Below are 27,847 nucleotides of genomic sequence, written 5' to 3' on the forward strand. Positions count from 1 at the left end.
TAAGACCACCTCTTTCACGCATATCTTGCATTATCTTAAATTTAACTCGTGGCTTTTTCCCTGCCCAGACAAATTTATTAACTCCCTTTTGCCATTCCTCCAAGTTTAAATCCTTTTTAAGTATAGGTATCATTTGAAACAAAAATAAAAATTTTGGCAAAACATTCATTTTCACTGCTGCAATTCTTCCCAATAAAGATAATTGTAATTTTTTCCAACTGTCTAATTCTTTTTGTACTTTTCTCCATAACTTTTCATAATTATTTTTGTATAACTTCACTTTTGAGGCTGACAAATATATCCCCAAGTATTTAACCCTTTTAACTATTTCAAATCCCGTTAGCTCTTCTAAAACAGCCTTTTGTGATACTGTCATATTTTTAGACAGTATTTTAGTTTTTTGTATATTAATCTTAAATCCAGAAACTTTCCCATATTGCATTATTATCTCCATCAATTCTACAACTACAAATTGGGGAACATTATATTGACATAATTGTATCAGCTAGGGTGTGTGGGTGTGGGTGTGTTTAGGTGTGTGTGTACTGAATGTAAAGAGGAGGTAGAATGTTTTAAACATTTTTTTAAAAAAAAAATAGTGTTGTAACTGAATCTAAGAACAGTGAGGTAGCCACAATACTGGAAGGAAGGAAGGAAGGAAGGAAGGAAGGAAGGAAGGAAGGAAGGAAGGAAGGAAGGAAGGAAGGAAGGAATTAGTAGATAAGTTAGAGCATAGATAGGCTGAAACAATCCACTCCACACAATATTGGTTGAGTTTCCACAATGCTAATCTAGTGAATCATAGATCTCTAATTAAACAATTGTTTGCATCTGTACATTGTATTGAATCATAAACTAGCTGAGTGTTTAAAACACTGCCAGAAACTAACCTGCTTTAAAGGAGCAGGCCGGACAACAGGCTTAAACAGAACTCAACTTTATTCTGGAACCAGGCAAGGAACAATAAACAGCGCTCTTATTTATACTACAGCTGTCAGGTTTTTAACCAATCGGGGCTGTGCCGGTTTCCCGCTTGTTTGTTTCAGCCAATCGGTGTCGGGCCGGTTTGACAGCTCGGAGCTGTCAAACTGGTGGCGCGTGCGCGGTAGCCGGCGACTTTGACAGCCGAGAGCTGTCAGCCGGCTTGCGCTTGCCCAGTTGTTCTCCGGCAGCTTTTGACAGCTGTCAAAAGCTGCCGCGGCTTTTACCTCAGCCCCATTGAACTATATTAATAACTTGTGTATTATAACATGTAAATACATAACATAACTAATGCCATTATAGCTGAGCTCACTATGTGAGCCCAGTCTTTATTCTTTCCTGTCATATGTGACTTAGTGCATATTACCAAAAGTAAGGATGGAAGATCTCTAAAATTTTCTGCATAATTGAACAACAACTCCCAGCACTCTGAGCAAATATTCTCAGCGATGAAGAACTATGAACCTGAAGCTGGGGATGACCATGAAGATGGTATGATTCCCTCATTCCAACTTCAGGTTCGTATGTAGCTGTTACGGCCTCAGTTCCTATTTCCAGTCTATTGTTATTTAAAATAAGGAGATGAACAGATATAAAAGTCTGCACAATTGTGGCATACCAGTTGTGCAATGATCTCTTCTAAGAGACTTGTCATCAACTGGCTTCTTTTTCCAGGGGAAGCTGAAATCTTTTTGCCCACACAAAGCTAAATAAGCAGGGAAAATATATAGTTGCATTTAGCATGACTAGTTTTTAAAACAAAATGTGAGACCAGCACAGAACCAAAATTTACACTGATCTTAATTATACATTTAAATACGCTTAATATTCTCTGTGTTTCTTCTCCATCAAGTTCAATTCACAGCTCGTTTTGTATACTGTATCCAGGCAGAGGCTGAACCCAAACTTCAGAGAGTCACACGTTCATGGCCAGTAAGGAAGATTGTTCATTTAGAAGAAAGTATAATAATAATAATTTTATATTTTAGCATGATTAACATCAGCATTTCTTGATACATTCTGTTTCACAACTGCTGATTTGAAAACCATTCTGGTGGTGCCAATAGCATTAACTATGGACAAAGAAGAACTGGATTTGGATCTATGATCAGCTGTAATTCTCTGTATAAAATCTCATACCACTAAACCAGTTATTACTCTTCAGCTCTGGCACTGAGAACAGTGACAGGTAAAAGCCAATAAGCATTCATAAATTATAGCAAGCAATTAAAATACAAAATGGTCAAAGTCCATATTACACAGACTGGTTCAAGTGCTTTTCTTTTCAGGAAATGGAACCTTGATTTGAAATAAAATATCAAATTGTACTCAATTTTTAAAATGAGATTTAATGAAATTGATATAAATCAATTTTTGTCCTGAAAGAATATTTTTCACTTAAATTCTATAGATAGGTACGTGGCAGTTATCTTGCTTTATTGCAACTACTATGTAGTAATCTAACCAGGTCGTATCTCTGAAGTTTGTGCTGAAAGCAAGTTTTGAACATACAGTATACTTTAGTATCTGGAGAGTCAAGATTAATGGCTGTGAAGATTAATAATATCAAAAAGAACCTATTTTGTTGGTGAACCTTCTATATATTATTTTATTGAAAATTAAACTCCTACAACTCTTAAACTTTAGTTTCATAGTACATTTACATACTGTAGATTTGGTATTAAATTAAAATCACATCCTGTTTCTTCCTCTAGTTTAGTCATTGGAACATGGGAACTCCTAGCATTGATTAAAAGCATTGCAACAGAAGAACAAAAATGTATGCATTTTGTGTTTTTTTCCCCTTGAGTTAAGGAAAGAAAAAAAGGGATATCTTGGCACTGGTGAATTATGTTTAATTGAAGAACTGATGGGCAGTCATAGAATGGATCCCACTTGATAAAAAAAACATCCATGAAAGAGACTTAAAACAACATGAATCGACAACATCAGCAAGTATTGTGGGCCCAACTGGCAAAAGAAAGCTCAGGACCGTATAGACAATGGTTAAAATGACTGCTTCTTCATAGGATAACATGTATTAAATGGTGTATAAATTGCAGTGAACAGAAATACTTTAAAGAAGGTCTCAAGTTGATGATCACATTGACACATCTATAGGGTTCTCTTGGCAATAACATGGAGGTGGTTTGCTAGCGTTGTCTTCTGAGAAGTTATTTTTTATTTCTGTGTGAAATATACATGTGTCCATATACATAGATATAGAGCCTTGGTGGAGCAGTGGGCTGATGCCTCCTTAAGTAACACCAGCTGCCTGCAATTAGTGCAGGTTCGCATCCCACCAGGCTCAAGGTTGACTCAGCCTTCCATCCTTCCGAGGGAGGTAAAATGAGGACCCAGATTGTTGGGGGCAATTAAGCTGACTTTGTAATAATGCCGCTTGGGGTTTGTGTGAAAGCCCTAACAAGCAGGCATATACGTAGAATGAAGGCTACTGCTAAGCTTGTAAGCCGCCCTGAGTCTTCGGAGAAGGGCGGGATATAAATGGAATTAAAATAAATAAATAAAAAATAAATATGGAATGTCCTAGAGTTCCTCCATCCAAGTTACTACCAATTCAGACCTACTTGGTGTTTCTGAGACCAAACAAATTTAGCTAGATGCTGTAACAATACCATAACTATTTTAATTCTCCTAGGACAGGGGTGTCAAACTCAATTTCATTGAGGGCCGCATCAGCATTGCGGTTGCCCTCGGGGCCAGGTGGGTATGGCCAGGGTGGGCGTGGCCTACTGGGTGGGCGTGGCTAGAGTGCGTATGGCCTACTGGGTGGGCATGGCCAGCTCTACATTGTTCGCATCAAGGGTGCCTATGGGGGCCTAGGCAGGAGTGGGACAGATCTGAGGGTCTCTGGCAGAAGGAGGGTCTCTGGGCCAGGGCCAAGGCAGAGGGGGCCGTTCCCTCACTGTTTCTAGGATGGCTTCGCGGGCCACATGAAACCACTTTGCGGGCCGGATCCGGCCCCCGGGCCTTGTGTTTGACATGTCTGTCCTAGGACAAGGGTAAGCAACCTCGGCTCTTTTATGACTCATGGACTTCAACTCCCAGAATTCCTGAGTCAGCATATCATAGCTGACTCAGGAATTCTGGGAGTTGAAGTCCATGAGTCATAAAAGAGCCGAGGTTGCCTGCCCCTATCCTAGGACCTAGGAGAAGCATTTAAAGGCATATGCAAACATATGTAAGTAAGGTCCTTGAACATTTTAATTTCTCCATGCTTGGAAGTCAACTGCTCAAAGCCCTGCTCAAAGAGGGATAGTATCAATATGATATGAAGTGATAGTTTGCTTTATGCTGCACTAGTGAGGCAATACTTGGAATAATGTGTCCAGTTCAGGTCACCATGATATAAAAAAAAAATGCTGAGACCCTAAAAAGAATACAGACAAGAGCAACAAAGATGATTAGGGCTCTGGAGGCTTACACTGTATAATGAGCAGTTAAGGGAACTGGTTAGAACTGAAGAAGCTTCTTGGATGAGAAGCAGAACATTTTCAAAGGAAAAAACCAAGGAAGTCCAGTTGCCTTTTGGAAAAGTGCCTTGGATTAAGGGAACTAGGTATGTGTAGTCTAATGAAGAGAAGGATTAGAAGTGATATACTACCAGCCTTCCAGCACTTGAGGGGCTGTCACAAAGATGAAGGGGTCAACCTTTTCTCCAAAGCACCTGAGGTCAGGACATGAAAAAATGGGTGGAAGCTCCTTAATGAAAAATCCTATCTAGAACTAAGGAGAAATTTCCTGACAGTGAAAACCTCTCAAATTAAATCTTTCCCATTATTTTTGTTTAGATTTTTTTAATCCTGCCTTTATTATTTTTTATAAATAACTCAAGGGGGCAAACAGACGTAAAGTTTATCCTCCTATTTTTCTCCACAACAACAACCTTGTGAGGTGGGCTGGATTGAGAAATAGAGTGACTCTCCCAGCTAGCATTCACGCCCAAGGCATGACTAGGATTCACCATGTCCTGGTTTCTAGACCAGTACCTTAACTATTACACCAAACTGGCAGTTTAATGCTTCTTCAAATGTTACACAATCATTTTCTGTCCCAATAAACAAACTTGGATAGTTTACAGCAAAATGTATATTTTATGACAAAATGCATATAAAATGAGTATATTTTTCTACTTATTTTCAAAAACATACAGATTAAGGCAGAAATAGTACATATTTATGAATGAACACATGTGAAACAGGCATGGACAGAAAAGAATTAACACTGCTGCCATTTAATATACAAAACATTTACAACATGCTCTGCCCTCTGTCTTACAAAGAGATGCATTTCAGTCTGACAGATCAATCTTAAACATGTTAGTGAAAGAATGGAATCTTGCTGTTTTAAGCAAAATACTATGCAAATGCTGCAGAACATGACCCTGCTATACTACTACTATTAATGTTGTTGTTGTTTGTTTGGCTAGATCCTAACCATTGCAACTGTGTCAAAATCATTATTCCTTTGCATGGGTAGAGAACAGTAATTTTCTCCCAACTGAGGTGATGGCACCAAAGTATTTAAAATTAACACTTAAGTTACTAACACTTAGTTACTAACACTTGCTGAAGTGCCAGTAACAGTAACTGAAAGTAGGATGTCATTGTGGTTGAAAAATCCTGTTAAAACTGTATTCCAAATGTACACCATCAAAGTCAGAAGGAATGTCAATGATGATTCAGCACAGCACTCTGGTGTGCAGGAAACCCATTATAACACCACCGGTCATGTTTAAAAATATCTTGAATCCTATCAAATGCACTTACAGCTTTGAAAAATGTGTCTTTTGTAAAGCTTTTCATAGGCTAAAAAGCATCCAAAATTCTCTTGAACCCAGAAATGCCCGTCAAAATATACCATAACAAATTTATGGTATTTCAAAATCTACAAATAATGTGTTTCTACCCTTGCTTTATGTAGAAATAGAGTAGGTATGCAGATGCAACTGCATCAGATTTATTGGTTGCACCTAAGTGCATCTGCATTGCAGATGAGGATAAGACCAAGAGCAGCATAGATTACATTTTTAAAACAATCAAATAGTAAGCAAAAATCAGGGCAAGTTTCTTCGTGCCTTTGATCTCTGGTGAACATCCCATATGGTGTTGGAACTCCAAACTGGAAACAGCCATGCAAAGCTACTCTAGGTATGATAGGAAATACAGGCTTGTACAGAAGTCTCCCCAAAGTCAACATTGCAAAGTAAGGACTGGTCAGTATGTCCTGATCTCCTGCTGTACCACCTTCAAGAGGATCTGAAGCTTCAGTGTAAGAAAGCCTGCAGGAAGAATAGAGTGAAGAATATGAATATGGTGGTACTTTGACTTGGTTGGCTGAAGCAGTCTAAAAATTCAGAAAGGAAATATAAATTTAAATAAAACTTAAAAGAGAAGAACAGCCCCCTATGCTGATTGAACAGTGGTAGCTGCTCTACTGGTTTCCTAGAACTTTATCATTTGGGGGGGGATAGATGATCACATGCCTTTATTGATAATCAGCTATGATATAAAGTCAGACTCCAAACTGTAACATTTCTCTAGTTAAGGCTCATATATGTATGTTCAAGTTTGAATTCAAGCTAATATATATATATATATATATATATATATATATATATATATATATATATATATATATATATATATATATATTTGTCTGGAACCTCAATTCTTTCAAAAGAATTTTGGAGTGGGCAACTATAAGTTTAATTAAATAAATAAAAGTGAAACCGTGGGCAGAATGTTTGGAGGAAGTTCTATTTGGACAATAAGAAGCCCAATAACATAATTTAGGAACCAGATAAGTCAAAGAATATGTTTGTCTGGATACTCTTTGTGTCCCAACCTTGACACCTCCAGATCTCAAGACTTCAAGTTTCAAAATGTTCAGAAATATAGTAGCCATGTTGGCTGGGAATTGCAACTGAGTTGCCAGACCTGAAAGTAGTTCTTGGACTGGGCTGATCCTTAAATAATGTAATTACTTTATTTTTGTAATATAAATAATATAATTATAATGTAAAATGTGTATTATTGCATACACGGATTAGCCGAAAAAGTTCTAGCCAAAGTTAATCATGTAGGATACACTATTTTATGCTTGCTTATTGGCTTAAGCTATATAATGATCCCTTTATTATGTATCAAATACAGCAGGGGTGTCAAACTGCCAGCCTGCAGGCTGTACACATCACATGGAAGCTGCACCCACCCCATTGCTGGCAATGGCAAAACTGTCCCGATATGTTGCGTGACATCACACGACGTTGCGGGTTTGACATGTCTGAGATACTACAGGTGAGGCAAATGCATGCAAAAACCTCCTAGTAGAAGATGAGAGACATGCCCCTTTCTCCAGCATCCTGACCCATTTTGTCAAGCTTCCTAGAGATATCAGAAGTGGAAGCTGAGCAAAATGGGAGATGTTTCTCCTGCTTCAGCTTACAGTATCATAGGCTATGATTTTAAGGACGTCATAATCTAAAACGATCCACTCACGGAAAGTTTTACGGCAACAATTTGGCATTGATTGTTTGATGAGCAAAAAGTAAACTGGAAGACCACTTAAAACGATGCCACATCCAATGCTGATATTAACAGGGTCTGAGTAGAAAGACATTCCGACTGTGAAAAGGCAGATGACAGTAAAGGAAACAGGAATGAAAAGAGGAACCTGGAGGGGGGGGAGAGAGAAAGGTATGTTATCAGGTAAAAATGTTTCATAGGAGGTCTTTGTCATATTTTAATTTAAATCTCCATCATCGATGGAAGCAGTAATGATCTGTGAGAATGTCCTTGAGAAACAGCAGCAGCAGTAGACTAGGCATTGGTCAAATAAAAGGCAACTGAACCTGCCCAGTTTCTTGAACTGTAAAGGTGAGAGGGAGATACATGTATTTTCAAACTTGCAAGATTCAGTTACTGTAGCCTTGTAATGAAGGTAGTGTTAGTACTCTACATATTTTTTGTCTGGAGTATCTCTGAGGGTTGACAGATCCTTCTAAGGAATTATCGTCTTGACACGGTGGCAGAGCTCAATAGCTTCTGTGAACCTGAGAGAGATTCCAGTGAGAGTGTAAATTTCTAGTAGGATCTCCCTGGTGGTAAAGTTCAAAGGGGAGGGAAGAAGCTAAGGACAATCCACTGCAAGAATGAGGGCAGTAGGACTCTGCAGGTGACAAGTTAGTCAAATTGCCTTGGAAAAATCAGGGACTGGGTAGCACCTTTTCCAACAGACAAATTATATTAAATTACATTAAATTAAATTAAATTCTATTAAAAGGCATAAGATTTTATGAGCTGCAGTTTATGAAAACGTATGCTGCTTCACAAAAACATGTGCTTTTTATTACATTTTTAATCAGAAGTTATGAAATCCAAAACCCAACCAGAAAAAAGACAGTGGCCATTCCCTTCTGCTAAGAAAGCTGTATGGATGTGACTGAAACATATAGTCAAGTCTAGATAATGACATGCATACCATTCACCCTCCTCCCAAAGGTATTTGTCTGATTAATGGGGAAGACCATCGCATTCTCAGAAGCACAGCCGTGAATCAAGACAGGGGTTTTGTGGCCTTTTAAGAGGATTAAGGTTGTTTTCTCAACCAGTTATAAGGGAGTAGCAATTTTATATCTGTCATAATCATATCTCTTTTTCCCTAGATCTGTACAAGTAATATGCAAGTTGCAGAAGTGTCATTCCAATTTTTTATTAGTTTTTTAAAATGTTTGTAAGAAGAACATTTCACCACTTTTGTGTGCTTTTGAGTGTTGCAAAGATTTTGGTATAGGAAAACTTTGAATTTCTGAATTACTAAAAACGGAAGGTGGAACAAAGTAACTTCAGGACTTCTTGAAGGCAGAGTAAACACCCTAGTTGTGTTAGTGCTCATAAATAACATTTATGTGTCACCCTTCTATCAAAGACCCAGGACTTATATTCCATTAAGATAGGTAAGTTATTATTGATCTCTTTGCCAGTTTCATGGCTAAGCAGAAGTTTGAACCAGGGTATCCCTCGCTCTTATCCAGCACCATTTGTATATTGGCTTCAGATTAACTTGCCAATTGGTTGATAATAATTCTTGTTTTGTTTATACCCAGTTTGTAATTCTGCCATCTCTATCCTTCTTTCTTCCTTATTTTTATTATCCTGTTTTTCAAATAATTTGTAAATTGCCCAAAGCAGCTAGGAATTAGGTGGCATATATAATAACAATTCCACTTTACTGAATATATTTGAGAGGAATTAGACTAAAGAACTTCTGATTCACCTCTACAGAGCTAATGCAAAAAGGTCAAACATTATGTTCCTAAGAGACTTCAAACTATCAAAGCATACCTTGAATGGACTTAATATATCAGGATGGCGGCAGCGATGAACTATAAGCCCAAGTGTGGCTAATCCTATGAAGAGCCACCGGGAAAAGCTGAAGAAGTTCAACAGGTGGTAAAGGTCTCCTACACAAATCATGGCTGTGACCAAAGGAAACTTGAAGAAATAAAATGGAAAGATAGTAAACTAAACCATTAGAGTTTTCATGGGAAGAAGGCAGAAACCCAAAGCTAACTTGGCTCATTTGCTTTAGACCAGACATGTCAAATACAAGGCCCGGGGGCCAGATCTGGCCTGCGAAGTGGTTTCATGTGGCCTGCGAAGCCATCTTGGAAACAGTGAGGCAACGGCCCCCACTGCCTTGGCCCTGGCGCAGAGACCCTCCTTCCGCCAGAGACCCTCAGATCTGTCCCACTCCTGCCCAGGCCCCCATAGGAACCCTTGGCCACGCGCACCCAGTAGGCCATACGCACTCTAGCCACGACCACCGAGTAGGCCACGCCCACCCAGGCCATACCCACCCGGCCCCCTGAGGGCAACCACAATGCTGATGCGGCCCTCAATGAAATTGAGTTTGACATCCCTGCTTTAGACAAAGCATGAAAAGTATGTTGTTGTTTCTTTCAAAATCATTTATAGGGTTTGCACTTGTATTGCCAACAGCTTCAAGAATGCAAGATGGTTGCTGCTTTGTGAAAGGAGTTTAAATTTAAGACACGTGTTTTAATTTTGAAATGACAATCGCTCACAGGTCAAATTCCAAAACAGAAAGAAATTTAAAGCACAATATTTTAAACTAAATAAGAACAAATCCACTGAAATATTTTATAAATCATCAACAGAAAATCTATTGCCAATGTGGGCTGTCAAGCAATTAATGAGTTTTAGATCATTTGAATTTTAACATATGATCAATACACCAGCATATTAATTGGTTCCACCAGTCTTAGAACGTAAAAATCTAGCAAATGGATTGTTTCATTTAGGAGTAACACCTGGCATTACACACAAAAAAAGCATTATAGAAAATTCACTCAGAGACAGAACACATAGATAAATCTTGCAAAATCAGGCGCCATCTGGATGTCTTGAATTAAAGCCATAAAATCCCCTGTTAGCAATGGCTTTTCACTGCTATTCACTGCTTTTTATACTCCACAAGAACATGCAACTGACTGGTGAATGGGAGTTGTAGTCCAACACATATAAGTGCCATCAGGTACAACTAGAAGACTAGCATAGTAATTGAAAACCCTTTTTGTAAACCACATATATATGCATGAAGATACATATGCAGACATGCCACCATTCACTACACAATCTGGGCAATTTAACCTATTTTTTGTTTTGTTTTGTTTAAGACACTTAAATAATAATAGTATTGGGAAAGGTAGAATAAAAGAGAAGAGGATGACAACAGTGATGGTTTTATTTATTTACAGAACTTTAGAAATGCTGAAGGGCCATTGGTGGAGAAGACCTATCTACAGTATGTAGTTGCTAAGAGTCAACACTGACTTGAGGGCACAACATTATAAGCAATAATCCATATAGGCAATCATGATGATTTTAAAAGCAAAACAACACACTTTAACAACTGTTGGTATTATTGTGGTCAGGGTATCAATAACACAGGCTGTTTGCATTATTGTCAGCTAAAGATGATTGTCACAGGCTTGCCACCCCAGAGCCACTGAAGTAAGGAATTAATCTGACACTATACACAAAGAAGCATACCATTAGTATGACGGCTGGGAGTGGGGTATGGCGTTGGATGTGGATCATAGAGAAGAGGGTGGGCCATTGCCCCTCCCTGGATGCCACAAACAATGTCCTAGAAGTAGAAAATTAGCTGTAAAAGAACTCAGGAATGTAGGAAACTTCATTAGTAGAAGCCTGGTAGATTGGAAATACATTTCATAGAGATAATTTTATGCCATCCTTCAAACGATAGCTCTAAATGAAATCAGGCAACAATATTTTTAAAAAAATCTAAATGCAAAAACAGTCAGCAGAGCACCTCAACCTCTCATTTCTCTTGTTTCAAAATATTTATTATTATTTATTTTATTTAATTTATATACTGCCCTTTTCCCGAAGGACTCAGGGCAGTTTACAGGGCAAAATTAAAACAATACAATATAAAAATTAAAATAAAATAGCCCCAAAATTTAAAATTAGAATTTAAAAACCTTAAAACCCCTCAGTCCAGGCCAGCTAACTCAAAAAGCCAGGTTTTTAGGTCTCAGCGAAACGAACGAAGGTCGGGGGCGATCCGGAGTCCCACCGGCAATTGATTCCATAGGGCAGGTGCGCCCACAGAGAACTCCCTCCCCCTGGGGATCGCCCGCCGGCATTCCCTGACCGGTGGGACCCTGAGGAGGCCCTCCCTGTGGGAGCACACAGGATGATGGGAAGTTGATGCTGGCAGCAGGTGCTCCCTGAGATAATCCGGACCCATGCCATTTAGGGCTTTATAGGTCATCACCAGCACCTTGAATCTCACATGGAGGGCAACTGGAAGCCAATGCAGCTCGCGGAGAAGAGGTGTTACACAGGAGTATCGGGAGAAAATGCTTTATTTTATTGGTATTGATTTAATTAACTATTTATAAAATGACCGATTCCTCTTTTATCTAAATGGCTATTATTTTCCAAGACATTTGGTAATTTTAGAGGGGACCAAAAAGGCCATCATTCAGGGTGTTATATGCACAATCAAAACAACAGGAAAAATCTGTCCCTCCTTCTGAAATGTAAGTTAATTTTGGCTTATCAGCTGTGTCAGCCCAGCCACTGCTGTTTGCAAGTCTAAGTTTATATTTATATGAACTTGACCCCACAATGATTTATTTAACAGTCCATGTTAAGTAAGCTGAGGCTCAGCATAATGTTCAACATCTGAAAATGGAGTATCTGTAAGAAAAACACAATTTTCTCCTCCTTTACTTCATAACGTTAGAATGGGTCATCTGAAGGAGACAAGGATTTCATTCCTCTTCTTCTTGTCTTTTTCCCCTGAAATTCCCACATCTCTTTTGTCTCCACAACTGACTTCCACATCTGTGTAGTGAAAATGAAGGCCTGGAAGTTAATTTGGCAGGGGAAACCGCTAACAGCAAAGGCCCAAGAAGGAAATGTAGGGATACAGAAATCCTTATAGTTCATCATTTCTGTGTTCTAGATAATTTCCTTCCAATTTGCCTCTGAAACAAACAAGTGTCCTTGCTGTATTTTGTTACTCAGTTTCACATGCTTAGAGTCTGAGTTGAATTTGGCCTCCTCCTTGAGTTGGGAGAAATCGTATCAGTATCAAATGTGCTGCCCTGTTTACCAGTCCCTATCCTGCCTCTGTGACTTTTGGGTCCTAATCAGTGTCTGTCACAAGCTGTAATAACACCAGTATGAAATGTGTCATAGTGTCATGAGATATAAAGGTAAACATTAGAAATTAGCCAGCTACTAACCTTGAAAATGTAAAAATTCCCCCGTTCATGGTTCCAAAACAAGACAGGGAAACCAAGATTGGAATCACAGAGATAAGGCTCTGGAAAGCTTTCCGTGCAAAACTCTGATGGGGGGGGTGGGGAGAAGAGAGAAAGGCATGGTTATAATTCATATAAGTGAAACACTGCAGGAATCAACTCAGCTGCAAACAAAATCACCAGGAGGCCTTCAGAGAGCTGTTAGGGCATCAGCTGAACAGTATTTTCATTTCTAGTTTTACACCTGCTTGTTCCTTATGTCTCTAATATTATTACCGCTTGCTTCATCAGTCTTTAAGAAAGCTTTGGAAATACTCTAATCTCGAAATCTTATGTGTTTGTATGTATGCACGCGTGCATTGATCTATCTCGTTATCTCTGACTCTGTTTTTATCTATCTCTCCGCCGTTGTTCAAATCTGGCAACCTTAAGATTGTGGACTTCAGCTTGCAGAATTCCTCAGGCTCCATGCCAAATCCCATCTCAGAACTTTCAGTTCTACAAAATAATAATAATAATATAGAACAGAAAATTAAGAACAGAAATTGAGATTATTATTTTTTTAAGAAGAGATAACAGTGCTCTCCATCTGAGCCCTTACCCCTGTGTGAATATTCATGCTGTTTTGCTATTCCGAAGCTTTACAGAGACAAAACAAACTCTTGGGAGCCTTATTCTGTGAAACTGTGCTTAATTGCCACTTAATTGCCAAACCTCCCTTTCATCAATTGCAAATTGAACCCTTTGGAATGCCTGTGTCCAAAGGGGTGCAGTGAGTGTGTGTGTGTGTTAGTTTAATCTGATTGTAAAAACAGTCTTGACTTTCAACTCACCACAGCCACTGCCTGGGAGACAAGGACATCTGCTGCTGTCAGTACTGTGTAATAGGAAACATTGGTGAGCATATACCCCACGATCACTGTGATCACAGACACAATCACAGCCAGAGGGATATTTCTACAAAAAGGAAAAGGAAATACAGATATGTATGAGTACATCCGTAGCCCCATCTCAGTTAAGATTTAATTCCTTGGGAGTACAGTTTTATTAATTTATAAATTATTGTTAATGAATACTCATTATTTTTTTATTTTTTTAATGTATATCACTGCTGTCATTCACTGCTGTTAACTCCCTTTCATACTTCACAAGATTACCCAATTTTATAATTCAAAAAAACATTTTTTGGAACAATTTCTTATCTCTCTTCACGTCTATGCATTGGCTAAACTTAAGAGGTTGCAGAAACCAGTGTTTTAAATATAACACCAAGCCTCCAGAGGGAGCCAAAGATAATACTTGGATGAGAATTAAATTAGTTACTTTTACACAGAGCTCAAGTGTATATGGCTTGTCCAGAAAGCAAGCATGACATGAAGGAGGCTGAACCTTTTTACATGTTTTGAGAGTAAAGATCTATATTTAATATTGTTCTCTCAGTGGTTTATCTATTCTCCTCCTCACAGAGATGCTACAGTTGTAGTACAGCAAAGTTTTATAGAGCTTTGCTTGAGCAAAGGTTAGGCCAAAGCACCTTGGCAAAGCTGCTTCATTCAGTTCCACCCCTAGCAGTTCCCATAGCCAGAAGAAATGTTCTACATGTATTGCACATCAATCAAAATAGAGCTGGAAGGGACCCTGGAGGTCTTTTAGTCCAATTCTACACCATTTCAAATAGGTGGCTGTCCAGTCTCTTCTTAAAAATCTCCAGTGAAGGCAAGCTGTTCCACTGGTTGATTGTTCTCACTGTTAGGAAGTTTCTCCTTAATTCCAGGTTGCTTCTCTCCTTGATTAGTTTCCATCCATTGTTTATTGTTTTGCCTTACATGTGCAGAATCCTTTTCTGGCTCCTAGAACTCATTCAGGCATTTGTATCATATCCACAGTGCGGAGTGCTCTGCAAAATGCTTCAATTACTCATTTCTTTTTATTATTTATTACTCACTTCTTTTTATTATTTTTCATACAGGAACCCAGACTGCCTCTGCAATTCTATATGCATGCACAAAGAAGCAGTGGCGAAGCGTGGGGGGTGCAGGGGGGGGCCGGCCGCACCGGGCGCAACATCTGGGGGGGGCGCGCTCGCACTCGGGAGGGATGGAAGACGCGCCGAAGCGCCCTTCGTGCGGCTGGAGTCCCGCGGGGGGGATCCGGGGCTGAGGCGCACTCGGGGAAGCAGCAACTCACAACCAGCTACTCTTGGGGGACGGAGGCACAAAGCCAGCCAGACAGGGCTCGGAGCCATCCCAGACCACAGCTGCACTTCCACCTTTCCCAGCGCGGCCCCCGCAGACAGAGCGCAGTGCAGGGCACCAGCATGCCCCACTGCCAGAGAAGCGCCCGCCAGTGCGGCCCCGACTCCCTCACCCCGCGGCAGGTGGCGGCAGCGTAGTGGGGCTTGCGAAAAGCGGGGCGGTCGGCGGCAGCTGCTCCCGGCGCCGGGCAAGTGCAAGCAGGGCAAGGTCGCTCCTGCTCAAAAGCCAGAGTTCAGCGGCTGGCGAGGCGGAACGGGGACCGGCCTCCCCCTCTCCGCGCTAGAGCGGCCCCCGCGGTGGCGGCCCGGCGCACGTGGCTGAGGGGGCGGCGGTGTCGGGAGGGGGATCAGAGGAGCGAGCCGAGCTCTCCCGGGGCAGCAGGTGTGGGCTGGTGCGGCTCCAGGCTCAGCCGCAGCTCTGGCCAAGGGCTGCCAAGCTCACGGGGCATCGTGCCGGCCCCCTCCCTCGCTCCCCACGCCCGGATGCACCCCCGGCGGAAGCCCCGGCCAGCCGCGGTGCATGCCTGAGCGAGACGGGCAGCTGCGCTGGCGGGTCCCGCTGTCTTCCAGGCATCAGAGGTAAGAAAGGGACGGCAGCGCCCCCAGCCGCCCCCCCTGCCGGCTCCGAAGCGGAGGCTCCGCTGCGCCACCCTCCTCCTGGCACGGCCTCGGGTCCCGGCGCTTCTGCCGCACGTGAGGGAGGAGATGCCGGACCTTCCCCCTTTTCCCGGGGGAGGCGTGGGTAGGGGGTGCGGCGGACGCCCAGGATGCGGGGCTCCCTGCGGCAGACTCGAGTGCTAAAATCCACGGGTTAGGGGGCGCAAATTACTTGCCTTGCCCCAGGTGCTGACAACCCACGCTACGCCACTGCAAAGAAGGAAGTCTTCCCTTTCAGCTTAATAGAGTTTATCTCTGAATGGAAACACATAATTTGTAAAGGACTCTTAGAAAATCAGTTTTTACCACAGAATATTGCATGTCTGTTTGAAACAATGATTTGTCTATTATGAGACAGAGCTGAGTTATCTACATGACTGCTTTTCCCTAAGGACATCTACCCATCCAACCAAGTCAAATAGGGCAGGCACACTTTTAGTCCCTTCAAGGAGAGAAGCAACCTAGAACTAAGAAGAAATTTCCTGATAAAACAATTAATCAGTGGAACAACCTGCCTCCAGAAGTTGTGAATGCTCCAACACTGAAAGTTTTTAAGAAGAGATTAGACAACCATTTGTCTGAAATGTTATAGGGCCGTGGTGGCGAACCTATGGCACGCGTGCCACAGGTGGCACGCAGAGCCCTCTCTGTGGGCATGTGCACCCTCGCCCCAGTCCTAGGCCTTCAGCTGGGTTTTATAAAACCTTTTCACTTTAGGCCTCTGCTGCCATGTGCAAAAAAAAAAGGTTCAATCAGTCAATCAATTTCAACTTCTCGCGGGGAACAAAAGGTCTCGCAAAGTTGGAACTGATTGAACTTTTTAGTCCCACCCAGTCTGCCGTTACCACCACAGCCACGCCCACCCAATGGGCCATGCCCACCCAATACCTGACGATAGATAAGTGGGTTTTGGGTTGCAGTTTGAGCACTCGGTCTCTAAAAGGTTTGCCATCACTGTTATAGGGTTTCCTGCCTGAGCAGGGGCTTGGACTAGAAGACCACCAAGGTCCCTTCCAACTCTTCTATTCTATTCTGTTCTGTTCCTGTTCTGTTCTATTCTGTTCCTAAATATTGCCATTTGATGGCATTCACAGTACATTCAGGCACTGTGCCTTTTCCATGGCAGTGTATGCCCTATATGGAACATACTTTCCCCCTTAAGTTCTACTCTCCTTTGCTTTCCATAAAGCTTTGACGATCTGGCTTTTCCTCCAAGCACTGGGATAAGTTGAGGTGACTGAACTTCAGAATCTGACTTGACTCCAGGTTCTTGTTTTTAATGGCTTTAGTTTTTAGAGTTTTAATATGGCTTTTGTGCAATTTTAACATTTGACTGGAAGTTGCCCAGAGTTGGTTATAAGATAGATGGCTATATAAATGTTTTAAATAAATAAATAGTTTACAATCTTAGGATGGACTCAAAAAGACATAGGAAGAACTTCTTCATCCCCCTGAAATATCCTTAAACCAGTTTGTTAAAGTTTTTGTAAAATTCTTCTTGTAAAAAAAATGATGCCAGTGATCCTTGCCTTTATAAAGCTAGAAGGAAAAATGAACATTTTGTTCTTTATCTACACAATAGGGAGCTAATTTGGCTTGTCAGTTTTCTAGATAGTAAGGGCAAAAGCATGAGCTACGATACTTGACTGAAAAATTAAAATATTATGGTTTAGTTTGGGCACTGTTCCATCATTTCTGCCTCCTAATCATTTTCTTTTTGAAGTACTATACCACAAAAATGTATCGTGCTATGCCTGTTACTCTAGCCCAGTCTTCTCCACCAACCTGGTGTCTTCCAGATGCAACTCCAGCATTTCCCACAAACAGAGGAGTTCAGTCATCTGGAGAGGGCCAGATGGGGAAAGACTGGTCTAGTCAGTTTCATCTTTCCAACTCACCGTTCTGGCTTCACTAGTTCTTCTCGTACAAAACTAGTTTGGAACCTGCATGAAGGGAGGAGCAAGAGACAGAAAGGACTGTTTCAGTGACTGTGAGAAATCACGGGAGGGTTTCAGAAATATATATTAAGAATGCATACCATCCAGAGTAGGCAAACATCCCTGCATAAAAAGCTAAAGGTAGTTTGTCCAAAACGAGTGCTTGGGTATTGAAGGCATCCTGGAAATTTTCTGTACGGCCTAAAGAAAACAGTAAAATTACAATAAAGGCACAGCAGAAACAGATATTCTGATTAGTACCAAAGTTCAGGTTTTATTGTGTATATATACATGTAACCTGGTGGTATAGTGTATACTTTGCATAAGAAAGATGGGGCCAGATTCAGAGCAACTACCTTGTCTAAAAGGATTGTGTTGCAAGAGATAAGAAGACGCTCCGCCTGCCTGGGTTGGGTTAACATATTACAATAAGCCATGTTTTAAACATCATTTGTTGAGTAAGTCATATTATAAACTGTAAAATTGGCTTTCTTATGGAGAACTTTCTAGTCTGTTTCTAAAAATACCCTTCCTCTTCTTCATTTCTCTCAAATTTTATACATAGCATTCAAAGCACTCAATCCTCTGAAGTATTCCTTATGTTTTTATCATTGTGTTGATTAATAGGCAAGAACAACAATGTAAAATACCTTGAGCTAAAAGCATCATGCCTGGGACAATAATGAGAGAGAGTGCTGCCAACTTGACGATGGATAAGATGGTCTGAAGCTGGGCACTCCAGCTGACACTGCAAGAATTTAAGACCAGGACAATGTCTAGAGTAGCAAGAAAGAGAAAGCACACAAGATCAGCATGACTCACCACTGCTAGAGAAACAAAATGGTCAAGATTTCCTTTGGGACTTACAGTAGCCCAGGAGAGCAACAAGCTTCACAGCCAGGAGTGGAGCCGGACAAGGCGCAAAAAATGGTTCCAATATGTAGCGTCCAAATGCTAAAGCGACAACGGCACTGTTGGCTGGTCTAGAGAAAAATTATATTCTTTGAGGAGACTTGTAGATGTTACATAGCATGGTGCAATGTTCTAATGCAGTTGATGGTGATGATGATTATGATGATGATGATAAGGAAGAAGAGAAGGTGGAAGAAATACCAGCAACAACAATTGGGAATGAATCTTCAAAATTCAGTTTCTCTCAATTATTCACTTTCAAACATTTTTGAAGCAGTCAGATATAATTGTATACTATCCACCAAATAATTTCAAAACCAAGCATATACTCATCAAATATTTTTTTTGTATTTGATATTGGCTGTCCAGAAATCATATCTGAGTTAATCATTTTAATGTTAATAATTGTTTAGAGCATAATACAAATTTTCTGCACCTGGTATTAGGGATGTCGATGGAGGGGGTTGGCTGGGTAACAAAAGACAAGATGGTAAATGCAACTGTACATTTGAAGCCCCAAGTCTTTAATCACATGGTCATGCCATGTGACTATCCTTTGTGAATGCCCATGCCCAGTTTTTACCCAATTGGGACAGCTGAATCAGGACAAAATAAAGGCAGAACATTATATCCTTTTGCTAATTATAAAAGGTATGTATTGCCTTATAAATATAACACTGTATGATAATTTGCCTGGGCCAGGGGTAAGCAACCTTGGCTCTTTTATGACTCTTGGACTTCAACTGGCTCAGGAATTCTGGGAGTTGAAGTCCATGAGTCATAAAAGAGCCAAGGTTGCCTACTCCTGGCCTGGACCATCTTTTATTTCTGTATCCAAATCTGCAGGTTATTCCATTTGTTATTCCATTTCCATATTAGTTATACTTGATAAATCAATAGTTGAGAGCATTTCTTCTTCGTTATCATGTTTGCTGAATGTTGCAATGGAAAAGTTTACCTTATAGCAAAGTATTCGGCCCATAGGAACAGGAATCCAGGCAGAGGACCTAGAGTTTCCAAGATATAAATGTAATGGCCTCCGGACTTTGTGATTCGCGTGCCCAGTTCTGCGTAACTCAAAGCACCTGGAATTATTTAATTATAATGTTAATGAATCCTGATGAAGACTATATTGGAAAGGTTTGGACATTCTAAAATGCTGTCCCAGGAAAAGAGAAAATTGGGCCTTTCCTAGCCTAAATTATAGGAGTCCCCTGTATATTATGTACTCTGGCCTAAACTCCTATGAAGAAACAGACAGAATACATTCAAAACAATCATTTCATGGTTAAATAAATCCTGTGGTCCTAGCAGATATAGAGAAGAATTTCAGAGAAAGAAAGGACATCCCTGTATCCTTGAACTCTACTGGCTTAAACTCTATGCCACATGCAGCTCTGGGGGAGCACATTATTTTACTAAAGAAGGATCACAATTCCCAGTCTGTAGTAGTTACATTTTCCTTCCCCTGCAAGGGATGGGTACACTCCATAGCCAATTAGGTGGGAATGAAAGCTAAAATGAATGAAGTGATGGTATCAGTTCCATAGAACCATGTCATATATAGGCCGGGGCCAAAAAAAAAAATTTGTAGTGGGAAGGAAAAGCTATCTGGAGTTCTTGGTGCTCTCTGAGCCTGGTTGCTCACTTGCAGACATTTCATTGTCATGAAATTATCATGATTGATTATGTGCCATGAAGTCATTTTCAATTCCCAGTAACCTCATAGATTTTTTTCCATGAAGCATTGGAAGAGCCACATATATAAGTTCCCAGTAGCTTCACATCAAGTGATGAAAAAGTTATCTCACAAATGAAGGCAAATATACGAGTCCCAGGATAATGTTGCAGGATCCAATGTGGAGTCAGTCATTAGGACCAAAGGTTAAGTCTTCCAAGCTTTCAGATTTGTGGGATCCTCACGGAACGTCTCTCTATTATTGGGATGTGTCAGGTGTACATTCTGGTAGAGAGAAGTTCCCTGAGGATAGTCTCCAGCACGAATCTGAAAGCTTAGAAGCCTAAACCTCTAGTCCCAGTGATCGGTCCAGATTGGATCCTGTAAAAAGTTCTCTGTTTAATAATGTCAATCAAGATCAAACAGCATTAGGCAAAACAATGAGCTGGAGGTTTTTGAATTCAACTTAGATTTGTGTGAGCAAAATTGATTCTTATATTCAAGCCTACTCATTTCCAACTAAGCTTCTAGCCCTATGTTCATGCCATGGAAACTCATCAGAAATGAAACACAGAGATGACATTTAGAGAAGCTGGCTAAATGCTAGACTCCCACTGAATTGAAATAGACCATGTTTCTTTTCAAAATGGTGCCAGGCTTTCTGTAGGAAGAATCCATATTTTAAAAATGGCATTCAACTGAGGGTTCCAGAAGCCTATTAATCTTCTCATTCAACCTCCTCACCTCTCAGCCTCCCCCACCCCCATACACATACACATTTTTCATCCTGATAATGTTGGACATATTAGAGCCTGACAAAAAAAAAGAGATGGTGACTTGTTCTTCCCACAAACTTTTTTTTTTACTTCTGCAAATCTTGGAACCTCCTTGAACATACTGATTTCTTCTGCTTGTTTTCACTAGCATCTCTTTGGTATCTACCCATCTTAATTCAATACTTGATGGAGTATTAAGAGAAAATCTTGCTGTTTTTGATCGTCCAGAGCAGTTACATTACAACTACATTACAGACCAGTGGGGTGAATCTCATGATTAGAATATAGCAATTATACAGCTTGATCAAAAGGTATAGAAACAATTGTAAGGGAGATTTTTTTTTCCCCAGCTCAGAAATCTAGGGTAATGGGGAATGCGGCAAAGACCATCTGAGTTAAAATAATAAGTAAAGTAATACAATACAAATAAGTACGTAGTAAGTAAAAGCCCATGTAGGTATATAAAATCGCCTACCAAAAATCTGAAAACTGAAAAGGGCATTTATAGAAGATGGAAAGAGGAATATGGATAGATCACCAGGACAATACATGGAGATAAACTAGAATTGAAGGAATGGTGTCAGAAAGGCTAAGCATCGGATTGGTGAAGGGAAAATAGCTATCTATATTCAAAATAAAAGGAAGCAATGAAATCAGTACTGCATTAATCAGCTCAGTGAAAATGGCAAAATGTCAGTGGATAACAAAAAAAAAAAGAGGCATTACTTAACTCTTATTTTGGCTCAGCCCTCTCTAAGCAGAGAGTATTTCACAGGGCAATTGGAAAGGGCAGGATGTAGAGGTAGAAAGGAGTCATTTGCCACATGGTTCAGTCCTGGGCCCTGTACTCTTCACTACTTTTATTTGTGACTTGGATGAGGAGATAGAGGGAATACATACAAGAAAAGGCTTTAATATATAACACAGCAGCCTTGAAAGCTTAGTAAAATTAGCCTAAAATAATGGACTGATGTAAGAGAAACAAAGATTTTTACGGTACTTAGGAAACAGAAATTGTAGTGTATGCCTTTAAAGCATACACGGAAATGTCAGCACAGCACGGGGCTGGATAGCTCCAGGCTATATCTGCTTTGGCGGGAAAGCCTGAATAGGGAGAGTCGTTGACAGCCCCAGGGCATGGTCAGCTCTGGCGGGAAGCCAGGGTTTAAATCCATTGGCCACCTGCACTGGCGGGAAGCCCAGGTTTAAATCTATTGGTCACCATTCACCTGGGCAGGTATAAAGAGACGCCAGGTAACCCCTTTGCTCCAGCTTCATTTCTGACTCAATAAAGAAATACTACCCAGCTCAAGTGTCCGTCTCTCCGTTCAACCACGCGACATTGCAGAAATAAAATGACAAGATATAGAGTGAAAAAAAATGTCTTTGCAATAATACTTGTGAGAAATGTCCGAATGAGTATGAATCAGCAGTGTAATGTGACTGCAAAACTGGCAGACAATTTTAGAATGCATCTGTTTCACTCCAAAGAAACTAATGGATGGGGTTTGGAAATGCAAAGTGCCCAGACAAACACAAAGTCTTGTCTACTTAGAATACAAAAAGGGGAGACAGCCCTTACAGGCTCCTGGGATAAGAGAAAGAAAATCAGATTGGATTGACCGGAGAGCAGCATTGGAATAGAGTAGGGTAGTTTGAAAATATAAAAGTGCTTCTGTAATCATATTCTTCAGTTGTCTTATTTGGCAATAGCTGACTAATAAAGATTAGTTGTGTCTTAATTTTCTGAATTTTTGAAACCAGGCAGTTAAGAGAACAAGTCTTTTCTGATTCTGCAATTGTTAGGTTAATCAAATTACTGTGCCCAGTTCTGAGCACCACAGTTTAAAAAGAAATAAATAAATTATCTGAACAGGTTTGAACAAAGCAACAAGATTCCAGTGAAATAATATAGTTATTAAGGTTACTGTTTTGGGGAGATAGGCTGTTGTCTTAGTTTTAACGGTCGTTTTGAATCCAGGCTGTCAAGTTTCATTTTATTTTTAGTTGTTTTAATTACTATTAAATTTTGTAATAGTGTAACATAATAGTGTATTTAATAGTAATAATAATAATTAAAGTCTGGATAGTGGACAGGATAGTGGACAGCAGACAGCAGAGTAGAACTGAAAAAAATAACAAAATACAAAGACCTGACACCAATAGACCTATTTTATCAATAGAAGTAGAATAACTGTGGCAAAAGAAGCCAAAGATAATACCAATAGTGATAGGCTCCTTGGGGGCAATCCCAAAACATCCGAAGTACCATTTGAACACAGTAGGCATTGACAAAAATCACCATCAGTCAATTGCAAAAGGCAGTTTTACTTGGAACAGCTCACATCCCGCAACAGTAACTTTAACACCATCAAACAAACATGCCTATCCCAGCTTCTTGAGAAGGGCTTGAAATGTGAATATTCTATACAACCTAACAGCTGGCTATGTGACAAACCATAATGAGCAGATTAAAACATTGTGAGATTTCCAAGTACACATAAATAAAGTCTGATAAAGTCTTGGCCCATAATACACCAGATATAACTGCAGGTGTGGATAACTGATGTGGCAATACTAGGGATAGTAGAATAGAAGACAAAGAATTGGAGAAGATCAGAAAATAACTGAACATTGAAATTGAAAGATTATGGCATAAATAGGCTGTGGTAGTCCCAGTGGTTGTGGGCACACAAGGTGTCATACTAAAAAAAATCTTGAATGGCACTTAGAAAATCTGCACATTGACAATATTTCCATCTGTCAATTGCAAAAGACCCCACTGCTTGCATCTACACATACAGTAAACTATGCCAGGACATTATGACATCTTAGGTTCTCAGGAAGAACTTGATGCATATGAAGGCAAATACCAGGTAAAGAACTGGCAACTGAAGTTTCACATTGTTGTGAATAATAATAATAATAATAATAATAATAATAATAATAATAATAATAATAATAATAATAATAATAATAATAATAATAATAATAATGGCTTTTTTGTCATAGAATGCACGGAATGGTGTTCCAGCACCTCTTTTCAATAGAATTTGTGGAACTAAAAAAAGTTCAGTCAGACCTTCTAACTTCTTGCGGGGGAAAAAAAAAGATCTCACAAGGAGTTGGAAGGTCTGACTGAACTTTTTTTAGTCCCATAAACTCCATTTCCTGCAGCAGAAGAGAAACACGCCAGAGCTGGAAAGCAGGTTAGCAACTCTTATTTTTTACTCAGCCTGTCCTCGGTCTCTCTGGATGGCATCCTGGAGAGAAGGACCCTTCCCGCTGCCTTTCTCCCCTGGGCCAATCCTGAACAACCTCCCAGCAGCCCAGACATGGCTGGACCTTGCACAAGGAGAGCGACCAACCAAGAACCCCAGCCCAGAGGAAGTAAAGAAAATGGGGAGGGGAAGGAGGGTCTCTAGAAGATGCTGTGGTTGCTCCCGAGGTGCTGAGGTAGATGTGGTGGTGAAAGATGATCCCTGTGGTCCCCTCCTGCCCTTGAACCACTCTCTTAGACCAGCCATCAGCAGCGCATCAGCCCCAAGCGCCCCCTGACTCATGGCCCATTGTAGAACTGCCCCGATCCTATACATCACCCATACAGCTATGGCAACAGTGGTAACCCCACCCACCTCCGTCTTCCCTCTCGGCTCAGTGGGTATAAATAACCAGCAAAGTCTGCCAGGAGTTGTAGTGTTGTTTGAGAAGGGATGCTGTTGCATAAATATGCTTAGACACACAGTATTATTCTTGTTTTGTCAGTTCCTGAGTCATTGTAATAGTTTCATCCCCGCTCATCCCATCCACCTTAGTATGGCAGCCTGGCTCGGGACAAAAAAGCAATTATTATTATTATTAATTATTTATTATTATTATTATTATTATTATTATTATTATTATTATTATTATTATTATTATTATTATTATATTATCATCATTATTATTATTATTTGCTGCCCTCTCTTTTGGGGGAAATTAACATTTGACAGGCTCTCTGCTAGCACATAGAACCACCAACATAGGTAGCTAGATATGACTATAGCAACTACCAATTCAATAAGAGTCAGTAACATTGGACCAACAGAACTTCTGATCTCTTGAAAGCTGAAGACAAAAGAAACTCACCACGCACCAAACATAGAGAGAATTCCACAGGCAAACCAAACAATCAAGGAGAGGCCCACATTGCCGGAGTTTTTCAGGACCCCCTTGGGAGAGATGAATATGCCACTCCCCACCATGCTCCCAATGAGAAGTGAAAAGGCCCTCAGGAGTGTGATCTTTTTCCTCAGAAAGACAGCCTCTTCTTTCTTCTTAGATTTTCCCATGGCTAGTGTGATTCTGGGTCAGTAGAAGAATAAGCAAATGTCAAAGATGTTGATGCTGGTGAATGTCTTGAGAGACCATAAAGATCTTTCCTTGGATTCTTGATCAACCTACATTGAAAAAGGAAGAGCATTTGTTTTTAAAGTTAATGGTTAAGACAGAATTGTACATTTTGAAGTAAATATAATATTCTTATACCCATATTTGCATCCTGACATTAATTTGGTGGCAGGAGCATAATAACCTATATTACATCCACTAGTGTTTATACAAGTAGTACTCAGCTTACGACCACAATTCAGCCCAAAATTTCTGTTGTTAAGTGAGACATTTGTTAAGTGAGTTTTGCCCCATTTTATGACCTTTCTTGCCTCAGTTGTTAAGTGAATCACTGCAGCTCATAAATTAGTAACCCAGTTGTTACGTGAATCTGGCTTCCCTATTGACTTTGCCTGTCAGAAGGTCGCAACAGGGCACAGCAACAGTCATAAACGTGAACCAGTTGCCAAGCATCTGAATTTTGATCATGTGGCCATGGGGATGCTGCAAACGTTGTCATTGTGAAAAACGGCTGTCCCTTTTTTCAGTGCCATTATAACTTTGAATTGTCACTAAATGAACTGCTGTAAGTCGAGGACTACCTGTATAATGACAACCTAGTTGATTTTTTGTTTCCCAGCTACTAAAGAACCTCACAAAGAAGTTCCATTATTTGCAGGTTTACTGTTTCCATCTAATAGTAGGTGAGATATATGACCTTAACTCCAGCCACAATTTTTTCTACCCCTTTGTTTCCCCCTGTGCACAGCCAGTGACATCTGATTGAGAGTTCACACTTTGTAATTAGTTTGAAAACTTCAATCTGGGGTTTATGGAGTTTACAGGTACTCCTCATTTACTAACAACAGTTGAAACTGGCAACTCAATTACTTTTACTTTACTTTTACTTTTATTAAATTTGTATACCCCCCTTCTCCCGAAGGACTCAGGGCGGTTAACAGGGCATATATAAATAACAATACAAAAATTAAAAAGGAATTAAACAAATGCCCAATTAAAAATTACAATAACAATAAAAGCAATAAAAGACCCATTAAAAACCCTAACGTTCCCCATCAGGCCAGACCAGCTAGTTCAAATAAGTGGGTCTTCAGCCCGCGCCGGAAGGAGCGAAGGTCCGATGCCATCCGGAGCTCAACCGGCAGTTGGTTCCATAACGCCGGAGCGCCCACAGAGAAGGCCCTCCCCCTGGGGGCCACCAGTCGACATTCCCTGACCGGAGGCACCCTGAGGAGGCCCTCTCTGTGGGAACGCACAGGGCGGAGGGGAGTTGACGCCGGCAGCAGGTGGTCCTCGGGGTACCCTGGACCCATGCCATGTAAGGACTTGAAGATCATGACCAAAACCTTGAACCTCACCCGGAAGACAACTGGTATTGGTAACTGATACAGCTGCTAAGTAGAATATTACGTGACCACAACTGCTTATGAGTTTATTACAACTTTATTTTATCCATCACCCATTTTGGGCTTTTCCAGCCGGGATTTCCGCAGTCAGAGCTTGAAGAATAAATAGAATGAGAAGCCAGCTACTGGAAAGAGAGATTTAATCAGCTGAGTGACAATTCAGCATGAATCCCCGCCTAGCTAGGAAGAGTGGTCTCCAAACGTGAGTTTTTAATACCTTTTCTTGGTTTTCAAAACTCTCATTTCTGATTCGTGGTTCCAAAACTATCATATCTGATTCATGGAGCAGTGTCTATTGATGGCCTAATTTATTAGATATTGCTCAGGAAAAAGGTTAATCCTTGCCTCAGGAAAGGATCTGGTGTGTTTCTATGTGTTTTATTATTATTGTGTTCTTTCTGTGTCCCTGTTCTAATCCTGTCAGTCTTAAGTGTCAATAGCCAGTCTCGCATTCCCGCGGTTAAGCTTATCTTAAATATTTACACTGATACTTTGTATCTGGCATATTAAGTGTTTGTTTGCCTCTTGGGCTACTTAGCTTGGACCTGAGTCAGACTACTTTTCTTTGCATTGGGTTTCCCCCCCCCTGTATTGGCTAATGTATTTTGTTTGATTAAATTGTATCCTTTTTATTGGGGTGAAGGTCTCTCATCAACCATGAGAGAAGAACAGAGGTCCCAAGACTGTATGTAGCAATTGGTGTTTATTTGCACAGTAATACCAACAATGACTGTCCTGTGAAACATTAGTTTATTTATTGGCATATGAAATACTAGGACAAAATCATCATCATAACTACAATAACAGTAACAGTAAAACTAATAATTCTGGCATCAATGATTTTACACAAGTCCTCTCTAAAGACCTTTGGTAGAAGTCTAGTTTCACCAGACTTTGAAGGCCAATTATCCTCATCTTGGGGGGAAAGCATTTCCAAAGGACAGGAACCCCTGTCCCAAGACTGTAGCCCAAAATAAGAGAGAATTGTCAACTGGCAGTTCCTGGTTATCTT

The 27,847-nt window shown here is 40.4% G+C and overlaps 1 protein-coding gene across 1 annotated transcript; it reads right to left on the reverse strand.

The window, feature by feature from the left end:
* Positions 1 to 6,218: 6,218 nt before the first annotated feature.
* LOC310642770 (cystine/glutamate transporter-like) lies at positions 6,219 to 25,371 on the reverse strand (the record flags this gene model as incomplete). The annotated part of the gene is made up of 12 exons (XM_083366669.1): positions 6,219 to 6,283; positions 7,503 to 7,677; positions 9,348 to 9,497; positions 11,079 to 11,175; positions 12,809 to 12,912; positions 13,660 to 13,783; positions 17,636 to 17,680; positions 17,776 to 17,875; positions 18,325 to 18,450; positions 18,542 to 18,657; positions 19,545 to 19,671; positions 25,176 to 25,371. 12 exons carry the CDS (start codon positions 25,369 to 25,371, stop codon positions 6,219 to 6,221), a joined length of 1,425 nt encoding a protein of 474 aa, XP_083222795.1.
* Positions 25,372 to 27,847: the final 2,476 nt, after the last annotated feature.

The sequence above is a fragment of the Vipera ursinii genome (assembly GCF_947247035.1).
Source record: "Vipera ursinii genome assembly, chromosome: 6".
Taxonomy (NCBI): Eukaryota; Metazoa; Chordata; class Lepidosauria; order Squamata; family Viperidae; genus Vipera; species Vipera ursinii.